The 15097-nt window shown below is 70.6% G+C and overlaps 1 protein-coding gene across 1 annotated transcript in view; it reads right to left on the reverse strand.

Moving 5' to 3' along the window:
- KMT2D (lysine methyltransferase 2D) overlaps nt 1-15097 on the reverse strand; it is a 33781-nt gene that overhangs the window by 14722 nt on the left and 3962 nt on the right. Inside the window, 26 exon segments of the mRNA XM_054177327.1 lie at nt 415-594; nt 1137-2852; nt 3011-3061; nt 3178-3251; nt 3771-4015; nt 4120-4204; nt 4454-4636; nt 4766-4870; nt 5172-5246; nt 5508-5697; nt 5867-5991; nt 6543-6659; nt 7473-7616; nt 7909-8127; nt 8608-8655; nt 8744-8853; nt 9425-9589; nt 10052-10233; nt 10911-11015; nt 11162-11272; nt 11923-12036; nt 12624-12801; nt 12803-13439; nt 13521-13655; nt 13852-14093; nt 14182-14884. Coding sequence (XP_054033302.1) covers nt 415-594; nt 1137-2852; nt 3011-3061; nt 3178-3251; nt 3771-4015; nt 4120-4204; nt 4454-4636; nt 4766-4870; nt 5172-5246; nt 5508-5697; nt 5867-5991; nt 6543-6659; nt 7473-7616; nt 7909-8127; nt 8608-8655; nt 8744-8853; nt 9425-9589; nt 10052-10233; nt 10911-11015; nt 11162-11272; nt 11923-12036; nt 12624-12801; nt 12803-13439; nt 13521-13655; nt 13852-14093; nt 14182-14884 — 6239 coding nt within the window.

Here is a 15097-nt window from a genome sequence, read left to right on the forward strand (position 1 = left end):
GTGCCCAGGAGAATGCCCCCTCCCTCCCTGGAGATGTTCAAGGCCAGGCTGGCACTGGGGTTGGATCTTTGAGGTCCCTTCCCTCCCCACCAATAAGCAGCAAGCTGGGGACAGACTTCTGAGCAGGAATTGCTGGGACGAGACAGAGCCTGAGGGGTTTGAACCGCAAGGAGGAGGCTCAGGAGTGGAGAGAAGAAATCCTTCAGGCTACTGAGACCCTGGCCCAGGCTACCCAGAGAGGTGCCAGCTGCCCCAATCCCTGCCCCCACCCCCCCTGCTCCAGCTCAGGTCATCTGGGGCAACCTGCTCCACTTCCAGGTCAAGCTGCCCCCGAAAGGTCCCTGCCCGGCCAACGCTTCAGCCTGACCCAGCACCACCCCCTCACTGCCCCCCAGCCCTGCCCAGCTCTCCCACCTGTGCTGGCTGGAAGGGGGCCATGCCCCTGCCCAGCTCGAAGGCCTGGCTGGCAGCGTCAGGAGCCCACCCTGCGGGCGAGGGGGTGCCAGCCGCCGCCGCCGCTGCGCTCTCCTTCTCCTGCCGCAGGCTGTTGCGTTGCATCTGCTGCCGGATCAGCAGCTCCCGCAGCCGCTGGCGCTGCCAAGGGCCAAGCAGTGCTCAGCAGGGACCAACCACGCAGGGACACCCCCATGGCTGTGCCACCCCCTCCCCCCCAGGGGTCCTGTGCCCACTACATAGCTGTGGGAGAGCTGAAGAAGGCTCCGAGGAGACCTTCCAGCTGCGCTTTGGTATCGGAAGGGAACCCTACAGGAAGGCTGGGGAGGGGCTGGGGAGGAGGGGCAAGAGCTGGGGGCTGGAGCAGGGCAGGTTCAGGTGGGACACCAGGAGGGAGTTCTGCACAGGAGGGTGGTGAGACACCGGCACAGGCTGCCCAGGGCTGCAGCTGGGGCTCCATCCCTGCAGACGTTCGAGATCAGCCTTGCTGTGGCCCTGGGCAGCCTCTCTGGTTGGGGTCCCTGCTGCCCACAGGGGTTTGGCCAAGATGCCCTCGGGGGGGTCCCTTCCAACCCGATGCAACCTGGGAATCTGTGAACTCAGCTCCTTCCTCCCACCCCCCAGAGCCCAGCCCCTCCCTCCCACCCCCTCCCCAACCCGGCCAGGCCGGGGCCAGCCCTCACCTGCCGCTGCTTCTCCAGCTCCGACTGGCTCATGGTGCCCAGAGCCCCGTCCTGGCCGCCAGGCAGCTCGGCCAGCTCACGGCTGGGGGGCGCCGACAGCCCCACGGCCGCCTCCTCCCTCTTGTCGGCCGGCGGCCCCAGGGCGGCTCGGGGCAGGAAGGCGACAGAGGAGTCCTGGGCGGCCGCCGGGGGCTGCGGCGGCAGCACCGAGGGAGGCCGCAGCGGGGAGAGGCTGTAGGGCTCCGCGGCTGCCGCGCCGGGCCCCAGGGGGCTGCCGGCCTGGTGGAAAGCAGGGGAGGAGGAGTAGGCAGAGCTCTGGGGCTTGCCGGGCACGAAGTGGCTGTTGATGCCGTGGGGCTGCTGCGATGGAGACCCCTTGAGCGGCTCCGACACGGCGGGGGGGAAGGTGAAGCGCATGGGGGGGGCCTGGCTGCCCGGGAAGACGCTGGCACCGGGGGAGCGGGCAAAGGGGGGCTGCTGCTGCTGCCCACCCGGCACCTTGGGGTGAGGCTCGCCCGCCGGGGTGCCCCCCACGAAGCCCCCCGCGGCCGCCGGGCTGTGCGAGAGCGGCACCGACTTGAAGCCCGGCTCCGGCAGCTGGGGGCGGGGGGGCTTGTGCATGGGGGGGAAGGGGTCCCGGGACTGGGGCCGGGAGGGGGGCTGGGAGTAAGGGTCTGGGGACTGGAAACGAGGGGTGACAGGGGACTGGCAAAAGGCTTCGTTGGAGAGCGGCCGAGGGGTGAGGGGGGACTGGGAGCTGGACTGGGACTGGGGGCTGGCAGGGACGCGGGAGAAGGGCTCCGAGGGCAGGGAGCGGGGGGGGAGGGCGCAGCAGGGCTCGGAGGGCTGCGGCCGGGGCGTCAGGGGGGGCTGCGAGTAGGGGTCTGGGTAGGGCGACTGGCGGTAGAGCTCGGGGTGCCCGGGGGGCGAGGAGGCCAGGGAATGGGGGTCGGGGGGCCGGTGCCCCAGCCCCGGGCTCTGCGGCTCTACCTGAGGGACCCGGGGGGTCATGGGGGCCTTGAAGACGTCAGCTGCCTTCAGCTCCGCAGCAGAGAGGTGAGGGCCCCCCGGGGAGTCCCCGTAGCCCATGGTGGGGGTGTAGCCGGGTGAGCAGACCCCCAGGCCCCCCACTTCCTCCTTCTTCACCTCCAGCCCCTTCTTCTGCTCCCCAAAGGGCAGGGGAGAGAGCAGGGCCTCGGGGAGCCGCGCCCCAGGGCTGCCCGGCACCGAGAGGTTGTCCAAGGAAGGGCACCGAGGCTTCAGGAAGGGGTCGGGGGTGCCGGACTGGTGCCGGGGGGTGCCGGGGGGCGTGGGGTGGAAGTCGTGGGGCTGAGAGCCGGGGAGGGCGCGGGGGGCGGCGAGGGGCTGGGCGGGGAAGGGCTGGAAGGCAGTGCCCGGCGTGGGGCTCTGGCCCAGGGGCGAGGGGAAGCGAGGCTCCAGCGGGTAGGCAGGGGCCGCGCCGTAGGGCTCGTGGGAAGGCACTTGGGCGGGGGACTGGGGGGGCAGCTTGAGGAAGAGCTCGCTGGGAGACTCCGACCCCGCGGGGGGCTTCAGGAAGCCCTCGGAGGCGGCGGTGGCGGTGCCAGCCGGGGGGCTGCCGATGTAGACTGGGGGCTGTGCCCCGGGGGGCACCGGGATCCGCAGGTGCAGGGAGGGCCTCTCCGGCTTGCGCAGTCCCTCGCCTTTGGTCTGCTTGTTGATCTGGCTCTCGGCCTGCTGCAGAGAGAGCCTGGCCGTCAGAGGGCTGGGGGAGGGGGCCGGGGGGGTGGGCATGCTGTATGCTCCTGCCTGTGCGTGGGGGTGCGCCCCCTCCCCCCCCACCCCCCCCGGGGCTGGGCCAGGGCGGCCGGGCACCTCCCTGCGCCAGCGCTTACCTTCTGCACCTTGCTGATGCGCTGTGCCGCTCGGTTATCTTTGGCCTTTTGCTAACAAAAACACGAAGCCAGCTGACTCGCAGCCCCCGGGGGTGCCCGGGCCCGCCCCCGCCCCCCCCTCCCCTCCCCCCTCTGCCTGGGTGACTCCCCTGCCCCCTGGCACTCACCAAGTAAGGGGCTTTGTCCGTGGCGGGGACCTTCCTCCAGAGCTTCATGATCTGTTTGCAGCGGCTCGACCAGTCTGGGAGTCCGGTACGAGGAGAGGGGGAGGAGGAGAGAGACCTTAGCCAGGGTCTGATGAGCCCTCCCTGGCCCTCGCTGGGTGGCTGCCACCCTTTCCCCGTCGGGATGGCCTCATGCCCAGCAGCTGGCACCGAGACATCCCCCAGCAGCACTGCAAGAATCGCTTCAGCCCCACAGAAGTGCTGTGCTGGGAGCTCCTCTCTGAACAGGGTGGGCCAGGGGTCCCTGCACCCAGCTCCCCCTCTGAACAAGGGGTCCCTGAGCCCAACTACCCATCAGAACAAGGGGTCCCTGTACCCAGCTCCCCCTCTGAACAAGGGGTCCCTGAGCCCAACTACCCATCAGAACAAGGGGTCCCTGCACCCAGCTCCCCTCTGAACAAGGGGTCCCTGAGCCCAACTACCCATCAGAACAAGGGGTCCCTGCACCCAGCTCCCCCTCTGAACGGCGCCATGGGATCCCTACACCCAGCCTCCCCCCACCCTCACCCCGAGCTGCAGCCCCCCCAGAGCCCTACCTGGATAATCCTGCTTGAGGTTGGGGAAGTTCATGTTGGCATAGAGGACAGGGGAGATGGTGGAGAGCTCCCCCAGCTCCTCGTCCTTCTCCCAGCGCTGCAGGCTGCGCTGGTTGTAGGAGAGGCCTTCGCCCTCCCCCTCCGTCGTGGGGGTCGTGGGGGTCGAGGGGGTGGTGGCAGCCGAGCTGCTGGCCCAGGGGCTCTCGGGCTCGCAGTGGTCAGGGCTGAAGAAGCCACTTCGCTCCCTGGGTTAGGCACAAAGTGTCACTCACCAGGGGGGTCCTGCAACGCCCTGGGGTTCAGGCCCCGGGAGGAGGCTGCCCCCAGCTGCCCCCCGCAGCCCCCACACCTGCTGTCGAGGAACGGGGACTGGCAGACCCCCGGATAGGAATCCAAGGAGACAGAGCCGGAGAGAGAGCCCAGGGAAACGCTGCCTGTGGGGGAAGGGAGGGAGAGGGTCAGGAGGACAGAGCTCTGCAGCCACCCTGGGGGGCGTCAGCAGCCCTCAGGCAGCACAGGATGCTGCCAAGCATCCCCCAAAAGGCTTCTGTGTTCACCCCCAGAGCAAGAGGGAAGAGCCAGGGGCCTCGGCTCTCCTCTACCACTGCTCTTGAAACAGCTCAGCAATGACCAGGACATGACCTGGTAGCTTTCCCAGGGCAGATGGTGCCCCCTCCACCCACCCTGCCCTGACAGCTGCAGGTCTCCTTGCAGGAAGGGCCTCTGTGCCCGGCTGGGGTCCTGCCCTGCTCCCCCAGCCTCCATCCCTGCAGCCACGCAGTTGAGAGGCTGCTCCCCACGCTCCGCCGAGCCCAGCACGTCCTTGAAGAGCTGCTGCACATCTTTGCTCTCCATCTTGGGCAGCTCTGCAGGGGGGAACGGGAACTGCTGAGCCACCATGGGCAGCACGGGGAGGTGCAGGAGAAACCTGGGGGTCCTGGCTCCCACCTTGGGGGCCCTGGGACCCGGGAGGGGAGCGTGGGGCTCGGCCTCACCTTCGGTGGGGATCTTGTCGAGGTCGGAGCTCAGCGCGCCCTCGCCCGGCGTCGCCGGCTTCTCGGCGTCCCCGGGGTCCGGGGAGTCCTTCGGCTCCTCGGTGCCTGCAAGGAGGAACCAGCAGCTGCCTCCTGCCCGCTCCGAGCGCCCCCCGCACCGGGCAGCCCCCATTGCGCCCAAGCCCCCAGTAAGGATTCCTCCCTCCAAGCCTGCGGGGTGGCGCAGAGCTCCGCGCCGCACGGGGGCGCTGCGGCTGCCGCTGCACGGCCGCAGGGCGTCGCAGGAGCCAACCATAGAGCTCAGCCCTGCCCTGCCAGAGCGGCCGCCGCAGCCCTGCGGCGCTTCCGCCTCTGTGGTGGCTCTCGGCCGCCTCTCGGAGGGTCTCTGGGGGTCCCCGGGGCTCACCCAGGTCCTCGCCCTTCGCGTCGTCCTTGCCGTCGTCATCCGGAGCGGCGGCGCTGCCGTCGGTGCTGTCCTCTCCTAGGGGAACCAGGCCGGGCTGCTGCGGGGGAGGGTCCCGACCGGCCCCGGGGGTCCTCCCAGCCCCTCTGCCACCAACCTCCAACAGCCCCCAGCAGCCTCCAGGGCCCCCCAAGGGCCATGGCTGCTCCCAACAACCCCGGGGTCCTCCAGGAAGCTCCAAGCCCAGGGAACCCTCCAGGGTCCTGCACCCACCTGCAGCCCCAGAGGTCCTCCCACAACCTCCCACTCGCCCCAGGGCCAGAGCCTAGCCATACTCACCTCGGGGGTGCATGGGGGTCTCTCTCCTGTCATGGGGGGCACCCTGCAGTGCTCCAGCCAGGCTGGGGTCCCCCTTGGGTCGGGGGGCGCCCTGGCCCAGGGAGGGGCGGGCGCCCCCGTCCCCGACGCCGCCCGCAGCCAGCAGAGCCTTGCGGCTCAGGTCCATCAGAGCCTTCCCGAAGAAGGCCTCCTGGGGAGGGAGCAGCTGCCATCAGCACCCTGCCATCAGCACCCTGCTGTGCGCCCCGGGGTCCCCAGGGGCGGCCTCTCCCTCCACCCCCACCCTGGCTGCCCCACAGCCATCTGTGCCCACCTCAGGGCGGCCTCCAGGCGGCCCAGGGCCACCCTGCGCCCCTCACCTGCAGGTAGGGAGGGAACATGTCCTCCAGCTTGCTCTTCTTCCTGCCCCGGCGCTTCTTCTTCTCGTCCCCCTCTGCCGAGCCTGGATCCGCAGCCCCCTCGGCTGGGAGGTCACCTGCAGCCCCTGCAACAGCCACCCTCTCACCACCTCACCCCTGCAGGGTTTGGGGTTGTTGCCATGCCACAGGCACAGCACCAGGGGAGGGACCCTGGGACCCCTTCTCCATCCCCGGGGACAAGGGGAGGGAGGGGAGGGGAGGGGAAGGGAAGGGAAGGGAAGGGAAGGGAAGGGAAGGGAAAGGGAAAGGGAAAGGGAAGGGAAGGGAAGGGAAGGGAAAGGGAAGGGAAAGGGAAGGGAAGGGAAGGGAAGGGAAGGGAAGGGAAGGGAAGGGAAGGGAAGGGAAGGGAAGGGAAGGGAAGGGAAGGGAAGGGAAGGGAAGGGAAGGGAAGGGAAGGGAAGGGAAGGGAAGGGAAGGGAAGGGAAGGGAAGGGAAGGGAAGGGAAGGGAAGGGAAGGGAAGGGAAGGGAAGGGAAGGGAAGGGAAGGGAAGGGAAGGGAAGGGAAGGGAAGGGAAGGGAAGGGAAGGGAAGGGAAGGGAAGGGAAGGGAAGGGAAGGGAAGGGAAGGGAAGGGAAAGGGAAGGGAAAGGGAAGGGGCAGCTGGCACTGGGCCCTACCGTCCTCGGGCTGCCCCTCGGCGCCCAGCCCCTCGCGCCCTGCCTCGGGCGGCACCGCGGGGACCTTCTTCAGGCGCGTGTGGGACTTGCGCTGCCGAACCATGAAGCCGCCGATGCCTGGGGCAGAGGGAGGGCAGGGGAGGGCAGGGGGGGTCAGGGGGGGTCACAGCAGTGCCAGGGGCGGGTCTGGCCCTTGGGGCAGGGTCTTGCTGGTTTGGCTACCTGAAGTTCACCTTAGTTCCCCCTGCTCCTCCCACCCCCTCCTCATCCTGAAGCCCATCTCAGAGGGTTGGGTTTGCTTCTTCAGGGCTGGAAGGGAGCTCAAGGCTCAGCCAGTCCCAGCCCCCTGCCCTGGGCAGGGACACCTCCCACCAGCCCAGGGTGCTCACAGCCACCTCCAGCCTGGCCCTGAACAGCTCCAGGGATCTTTGGGTTTGTCTGGGGGGGGCTGGCTGTAAATTTCTCAGCTCCCTCCTTTGTTTTAGTGCAGATCCCTCTGGGGGGGGAGGTCTCTCCCTCTGCCTTCCTCTGGAGCCAGCAGAACCAGACAGAACTCCATGGAGCTGTCATGAGGGCACCCAAAACACCTGCTGGGTGCTGGGGTCCCTCCCCTGCTCTGTCCCAGAGCCGAGGCTGGGAGAGAGCTGTCCCTGCCCCCGGCCAGGGGCTTGCAGCAGATGCTCTCCAAGGTCCTTTCCCAGCTGAGCCTCCCCTGTGACTGCTGCGGGGGGAGGGCAGCCCGGGGGGGGGGGGGGGGCAGCCCCGGGGGGGGGGGAGGGGGAGGGCAGCCCCGGGGGGGGGAGGGCAGCCCCGGGGGGGGGGGGGAGGGCAGCCCCAGGGGAGAAGGGCAGCCCCGGGGGGGGCAGGGCAGCCCCGGGGGGGGGGAGGGCAGCCCCGGGGGGGGGGAGGGCAGCCCCGGGGGGCACTCACCGGGCCGGTAGGGTTTGCGCTTCCTCTTCTTGCACTCCTCAGGGTCCTCCAGGCCCTTCCCCGAGTCCAGCTCCGCGCCCAGGTCGCGCTCGGGGCTGGCCGCAGCCTCCAGCTTGATCTCGCACTCCATGTGCTCCACACCCGCTGCGGGGGCAGGGCCCCTCAGTGGGGTCCCCGGGCACCCCCACACTGCACCCCAGCTCAGCTCAGCTCCTGGGCAGAGCCACCCTCGGAGGGCACAGCTGTGGGGTCCCTAAGCCCCCCCTCAGCTGGGCAAGCCCACCCCTGCAGGGCACCTTCGTGGGGTCCTAGGCGGCCCCAGACCTCAGCTCAACCCCCAGGGAAATTGACCCCCGGGCACCCCAGCCCCCGGAGGCCACATTATGGGGGTCCTGGGGCACCCCCAGCCCTCAGCTCGAGCCCTGGGCAAACCTACCCTCAGCCTTCAGCAGCTCCTCAGTGTCCAGGTCCCCATCCTTCTTGTCCTCAGGGCCCAGGGGGTCTCCCCCCTCCAGCCCCCCGTCGCCGTTGAGGGCCCCGGGGCGACCCCCTTTGCGCTGCCGCCGCTTGTGCAGGGGGGAGAGGGTGAGGTTCCTCAGCACTGCCATCCCTGCCTCCGTCAGCCACACGCCCTCGAAGCGGAAGTACTGGGGCTCTGGGGGCACAGGACACAGCTCAGGGGGCAGCAGCCAGCCCTGGGGGCAGCAACCAGCCCTGGGGGGCACAAGACACAGCTCAGGGGGCAGCAACCAGCCCTGGGGGCACAAGACACAGCTCAGGGGGGCAACAAACAGCCCTGGGGGGCAGCAAACAGCCCGGGGGGGCAAAATCCCCCCAGCAGTGGGGACAAAAGGCTGATGGCTTTGGGGACAAAAGGTCTCTAAGCATTTGGGGACCAAAAAACCATCCCTGGGGACCAAAACCATCCCAGCAGGGGGGACAAAAACCACCCCAGCAGGGGGCACCAAAACCACCCCAGCAGGGGGCACCAAAACCACCCCAGCAGGGGGCACCAAAACCACCCCAGCAGGGGGCACCAAGCTGCCCCAGCCCTTGGGGCCCAAAGCCAGCACCGGTCACAGCCCTGGGGAGCTGTTGGCACCGCTGGTGGCACCGCCGGTGGCACTGCCTGTACCTGGCTCCTTGGCCTTCACCGAGGGGATCTCTGGGGGAGGTGCAGGCACTGCAGAGGGCAGAGCAGAGCAGTGAGGTCTCCAGGTCCCCTCCTGCCACCCCCCAGCCCCCCCTGGGGACAGCCCCCAGGCTCTCACCAGCTGGTTTGACCACGTAGGGCTGGCAGGCGCTGCAGTCGAAGCCTTCATCCGCAGCCTGCTCCACCTCCTCCTCGCTGAAGAGGCTGTCACAGGCTGCATGCAGCCACCTGTGGGCAGCAGGGGCCCCCCCATCAGCACCCCAGGGACCCCCAGCCACAGAATGGGCTGGCTTGGAACAGAGCCCCAAGGGCATCCAAGTCCAGCATCCACCCAGCACCACCACAGGCACCAGAGCCTGGCCCCGGGTGCCACGGCCACAAGGCCTCCACCACCTCCCTGGGCAGCCTGGGCCCCCCCTGCCCACTCTTGCAGGACTGAAACTGTTCCTCATGGCCAACCTCAACCTCCCCTGGCACCATCTCAGCCTCAGGACCTCTCCACAGCCTCCCTGGGCAACCTGTGCCAGCGCCTCCCCACCCTCACTCTTTCCTCCTCATCTCCACCCTCAGTCTCCCCTCTCCCAGCTCCAATCCACCCCCCCTGGTCCTGGCACTCCCAGCCCTTGCCCCCAGCCCTCCTGGAGCCCCTTCAGGTCCTGGCAGGCAGCTCTAAGGTCCCCCTGGAGCTCCCTCTCCAGGCTGAGCAGCCCCAGCTGCCCCCAGCCTGTGCCCAGGGGGAGGCTCTGCGGCCCCTGAGCACCTCTGGGGTCCCCTGGGCACACTCCTGGCTGCCCCTCACCGGTCGCAGTGGCGGCACTGGATCAGGAGGTCGTCCTCCACATACTTCTGGCGGCAGAAGGGGCACACCACCAGGCTGGCACAGGGGGCACAGTGGGTGTAGTTGTTCTGCCACTCGCAGTGGAAGCCAGGGGAAGCTGCCCCACACTGCACACAGCAAACACACCTGGGGGGGGTGGGGAGGGGGGCAGAGGGGTCAGTGCCAGCCCTGAGCCCACAGAGGCTCTACAGAGGCTCCTTAGGCCTCCACAGAGACCCCCAAGGGCTCCACAGAGGCCCCCAAGGCCTCCACAGAGGCCCCCAAGGGCTCCACAGAGGCTCCTTAGGCCTCCACAGAGACCCCCAAGGGCTCCACAGAGGCCCCCAAGGGCTCCACAGAGACCCCCAAGGGCTCTACAGAGGCCCCCAGGGGCTCCACAGAGGCTCCCAGGGGCTCCACAGAGGCCCCCAAGGGCTCCACAGAGGCCCCCAAGGGCTCCACAGAGGCTCCCAGGGGCTCCACAGAGGCTCCTTAGGCACAGCAGCCCCTCGCCCCCCCGCCCTGCCCCCCGGCCGCCCCCAGGGGCTCGGTGCCAACCCAGAGCCACCCCCAGGGCTGGAGCCCCCGGTGGGCGCCCCCCCAACCCACCACTTGCACTTCCAGCCCCCCTTGGGCACGGTCTGCAGCGGGGGGTCGAGGCAGTAGGTGTGGTAGCTGATGTCGCAGTCGTCGCAGAGCAGCAGGCGCGAGGGGTCGGAGGCCTTGCCGCAGACCTCGCAGACGATGCACTCCACGCAGCGCCAGCCCTTCAGCAGCATCACCTTGGTGATCTGGGGGCGAGGGGGCACGGCCTCAGCCCCCTGGGCACGGCCTCAGCCCCCTGGGCACCCCCAGGGGGCTCCCCCCGGCCCGGCAGGGCCAGCGGAGCGGAGCTGAGGCAGCCGCTGCCAGCGTGGGCGCAGGGTGGGCACAAGGCTTGGCACGGCCCTGCAGGAGGTCCTGGGGCTGGTGTGGGCACCCCTGGGGCTGGTGTGGGCATGAGGGATACTCCAGGGGCTGGCACAGCCACGGGGGACAACCCAAAGCCTGGCACAGCGACAGGGTACAGCCATAAGGGAAACCTCCAGAGGTTGGCACAGCCACGGGGGACAACCTCTGGAGTCGCCACAGCTGTGCAGAATGCCCCAAAGCTTGGCACAGCCACGAGGCACAGCCAGAGGGCACCCTCCTGAGGCTGGCACAGCCAGAGGGCACCCTCCTGAGGCTGGCACAGCCAGAGGGCACCCTCCTGAGGCTGGCACAGCCTCGTGGGGCACCCCAGGGGGCGGCATGGCCAAGGGGGGACCACTGCAGGGCTCGGAGCGGCCGTGGGGCACACCTGGAGCTCAGGGACAGGCCAGGCAGGGCCCCCAGGGCACTCCCCAAGGCCCACAGGCTGGCCAGGGGGGTGCCCAGGGGGGTGCCCAAGGGGGTGCCCAGCCAGCAGGGGGGTGCCAGCCGCCCTCACCTTGCTGTTGACGCAGTAGGGGTGGTAGCACTGGGAGCACTGGGAGCAGGCCAGGAGGTGCCCCTCGGCCCCGCGCCCGAAGCTGCCACACACCACACACATGTCCTGGGCAGGGGGGCAGAGAGACAGAGAGGCTGTGAGAGGGGCTGGGGGCGAGGGGGCACAGCAGCTGGCAGAGGTGGGGGCACAGCAACCTGCCCTGCCCCCCCTGGGGCTCCTGCTGCCCCCTGCCAGCCCCCAGCCCCAGTCACCTGCATCAGCACAAACTTGTCGGTGTTGGAGAAGAGGACCACAGTGTTCTGCATGGTGTCATCATCATCCTCATCTTCCTCCTTGCTGGGGGAGCTCTCCACATCAGCCAGCTGGGGGCACAGCGGGGGGGGCAGCTCTGAGGACCCCAACTCTGGGGGCTTCTCTGGGGGGAGGGGGGAAGGGCACCAGAGCCAGACTGGTGCCAAGCTAGGGGGGAACAGGAGCAGGGGAACAGCTCCCAGGGCTCTGCAGCAGGCCCAGGGCTGGGAGGTGAAACCCCCAGACCCACAGGAGCAGGCCCAGGGACCCCCACCCACACCCACCCCCAGGGCTCCTTCTGGGATCTGAGGGATGAGGATGGGAGTGGGGGAGGAAGGAGGGGAGGAAGGAGGGGAGGAAGGAGGGGAGGAAGGAGGGGAGGAAGGAGGGGAGGAAGGAGGGGAGGAAGGAGGGGAGGAAGGAGGGGAGGAAGGAGGGGAGGAAGGAGGGGAGGAAGGAGGGGAGGAAGGAGGGGAGGAAGGAGGGGAGGAAGGAGGGGAGGAAGGAGGGGAGGAAGGAGGGGAGGAAGGAGGGGAGGAAGGAGGGGAGGAAGGAGGGGAGGAAGGAGGGGAGGAAGGAGAGGAGGAAGGAGAGGAGGAAGGAGAGGAGGAAGGGGAGGGGCTGGGGGGAGGGAGGAGATGCTTGGCTCTCAGCCATGCCACCTAACAGCTCAAAGGGGTCCCCCCCTGAAGCCCCCAGCCCAGCCCCAGCCCAGCCTTACTGCCAGGGTGTCCACAGAGGAGGTGGTCGACTTGAGGCGGGCACGGCCCCGGCCCCGGCCCCCGTGGGACCCCCCCCGGGGGCGCCTCCGCCCGGGGAAGCTGCTGCTGCGCCCCTGGGGGCCAGGAGACAGAGAGGGGGTTAGGGCCTCACAGCAGCCCCCCACAGCACCCCCCAGACACAGAGCACCCCCCAGAGCCCAGCACGGGGGCACCACCGGGGCTGGCATGGCCACAGGGTAAGCCATGCCCCTGTGGCTGGCACAGCAGCGAGGGACACCCTGGGAAGGGGCAGGGGGGGTGGCACAGCCCTGGCAGGGTGCCTCAGGGGCTCGCTGTGAGCTGCCCCAGGCCCGGGCAGGGTCAGGGGGCAGAGCTCTAGGAAGGGGCAGGGGGCACAGCCCCAGGCAGGGGCAGGGCCAGGGGGCTGTGAGCCGCCCCAGGTCCAGGCAGGGGCAGGGGGCACAGCTCTGGGAAGGGGCAGAGGGCATAGCCCCAGGCAGGGGCAGGGGGCACAGCTCTGGGAGGGGGCAGGGGGCACAGCCCCGGGCAGGGGGCTGTGAGCCGCCCCAGGCCCAGGCAGGGGCAGGGGGCACAGCTCTAGGAAGGGGCAGGGGGCACAGCCCCGGGCAGGGGCAGGTGGGGGGAAGGGGCAGGGGTCTGTGAGCCGCCCCAGGCCAGCCCCGGGGGGTCCCCCCCGTACCTGCTTGCCCCGGGAGCGCCCCGGGGAGCCGCGCCGCCGCCCCTTCTCGCGCTCCCCCTCGCCCTTGGGGCCCGGCTCGAACAGCAGCGAGTCGTCGGTCTCGGCGCCCAGGGGCAGGGACCCTGCCTCCTCCTTCTGCAGGCCGGGGCCCAGCTCCAGCGACAGCGACCCCCCCCCCCTCGGGGGAGCCCAGCAGGGGCTCGGAGCCGGGGAAGCTGCTGCTGGTGTCCCCCTGGCTGAGGTTGGAGATCTCGTGCAGCAGGTCCGGGCGCGGGCGCAGGGCCGGGGGCTCCGCGGCCCCCTCCTGCCCCCCGCCCGGCAGCTTCCCGGCGGCGCCGCAGACCTCCATGGGGGTGCCGGGGCGCAGCTCCTCCAGCGCCAGGGGGGAGCCCTTGGCCTCGGGGTCCCCCCCGGCCCGGCCCTCCTCCTCCTCGCTGAGGGGGGGGGAGCTGCCGCCGGCGCCCTCCCGCTCCAGCCTCGGAGCTTCCTCCTCCTCCTCCTCCTCCTCCTCCTCGGGCGGGCCCGGGGAGGGTCCCAGCTCCTGGGCCGGGCTGCTGCGGAGCCCTGCCGCGGGGGGGCTGCCCGGGGACTCCCCCTCGCCGCCCGTCTCCATCTCCTCGTCCTCGGGGGGCTTGGCGGGGGCCGGGCTGCAGGCCGGGGAGCCCAGGGGGGGCGGCGGGGAGCCGGGGGGGGGCTCGGTGTCCATGGCGGTGGGGGGGCTGCCAGGGGGCCCGGGCAGGGCTGGGGTGGGCAGCTCGGGCACCTCCTCCTCCTCCTCGGTGTCTGGGGGGTGGGCAGGAGAGACAGCTTGGAGGTCTGGGGGTGTGGAGAGGGCACAGTGACAACACAGCCCCCGGCGCCCCCCCCCCCGAGCCCCCAGCCCAGCCCCAGACCCACCTGGAGGAGCTGGGGGCGGGGGAGCGGCCTCAGGGCACAGCGAAGGCTGCGGCTCCAGCTCCATCTCCTCCTCGGGGGGCAGCTCGGGGGCCAGGGCTGGAGCTTCCTCTGCCATGGCCACCTCGGGCAGGAGACCTGCGGGGGGGGCTGGTGGGTGAGGGGAGCACGGGGGTCCCCCTGCAAGCCCTGTGCCAACAGGGCCCCCAAGGGGACATGAAGGAAGGGAATGGGGGTGAGGGGGTGGAGGGTGACCCAAGAGCAGCGCTGGGAGAGGACCCAGCTGTGGGACTCCTGCACCCATGGGAGCCCCCCCCAGAGGTCCTCTTTTTACCTGGGGGCTTGAGGTCCTCCTGGCAGAGCTCCTGGGGGGGCAGCTGGCTGGGGGGGGGCTCTGCAGGGGGCAGCTCAGCAGGGAGAGGCTCCTCGGGGGGCAGCACTTCGGAGGGAGGCTCCTCGGGGGGCAGCTGGTCAGGGGGGGCTTGGCTGGGGGGCAGCTCCTTGGGGGGGGGCTCCTCAAGGGTCAGCTCGTTGGGAGGGGGCTCCTCAAGGGGGGAGGGCTCGGGGGGCAGCTCGCTGGGGGGCAGCTCCTCCAGCAGCGGGGTGGGGGGGGGGCAGCCCCTCGAAGGGAGGGGAAGCCAGGGGCAGCTCCTCCAGGGCTGGCTCAGCAGGGGGCAGCTCCTTGAGGGGGGCAGGGTCGAGGGGGGGCTCGTCCAGGGGGGGGCTCTCAGGGGGCAGCTGGTCAGGGGGTGGCTCTTCGGGGGGCAGCATGGGGGGTGGGGGCTCCTCAGAGGGCAGCACCAGAGGAGGGGGCTGCACATCAGGGGGCTCCATGAGGGGAGGGGGCTGCACGTCAGGGGGCTCCACGAGGGGAGGGGGCTCCACGTCAGGGGGTTCCATGAGGGGAGGGGGCTCCACAAGGGGAGGGGGGTCCACATCAGGGGGCTCCATGAGGGGAGGGGGCTGCACGTCAGGGGGCTCCACGAGGGGAGGGGGCTGCACGTCAGGGGGCTCCATGAGGGGAGGGGGCTCCACAAGGGGAGGGGGCTGCACGTCAGGGGGTTCCATGAGGGGAGGGGGCTGCATGTCAGAGAGTTCCACGAGGGGAGGGGGCTCCATGTCAGGGTGTTCCACGAGGGGAGGGGGCTCCACGTGGGGGGGCTCCATCAGGGGAGGGGGCTCCACATCAGGGGGTTCCAGGAGGGGAGGGGGCTCCACGTCAGGGGGCGCCTCCCCGGGGGTGGGGTCGGCAGGAGGAGCCCTGCCAGGGCCTAGGGAGGCCTCCCCGGGGTCCCCCCCCCGGCTGCGTCTCCTCCTCACTGCCCACAGGCTCCGGCTCAGGCTCGCTGTGGGGGGGGGATGCCAACCTGGGGGGGGAGGGGCACCAGGTGAGGGGAGTGGGGCTCAGCCCTGCCCCCCCCAGCGAGGGCACAGAGCCCCTCACCCACCCCACGCCCCCAGTCCCCACTCACCCCTGGGCGGGGGGCTGCGGCGCTGGTGCTGGGCTCCCCTGGGCGTCCTGCGTGGCACAGCGCTGCTGGCAGCCCTGGCACAGCCAGGAGGGGCTCTGGGACCACCGG

This window comes from Dryobates pubescens, chromosome 40 (genome assembly GCF_014839835.1).
Source record: "Dryobates pubescens isolate bDryPub1 chromosome 40, bDryPub1.pri, whole genome shotgun sequence".
Lineage (NCBI taxonomy): Eukaryota > Metazoa > Chordata > Aves > Piciformes > Picidae > Dryobates > Dryobates pubescens.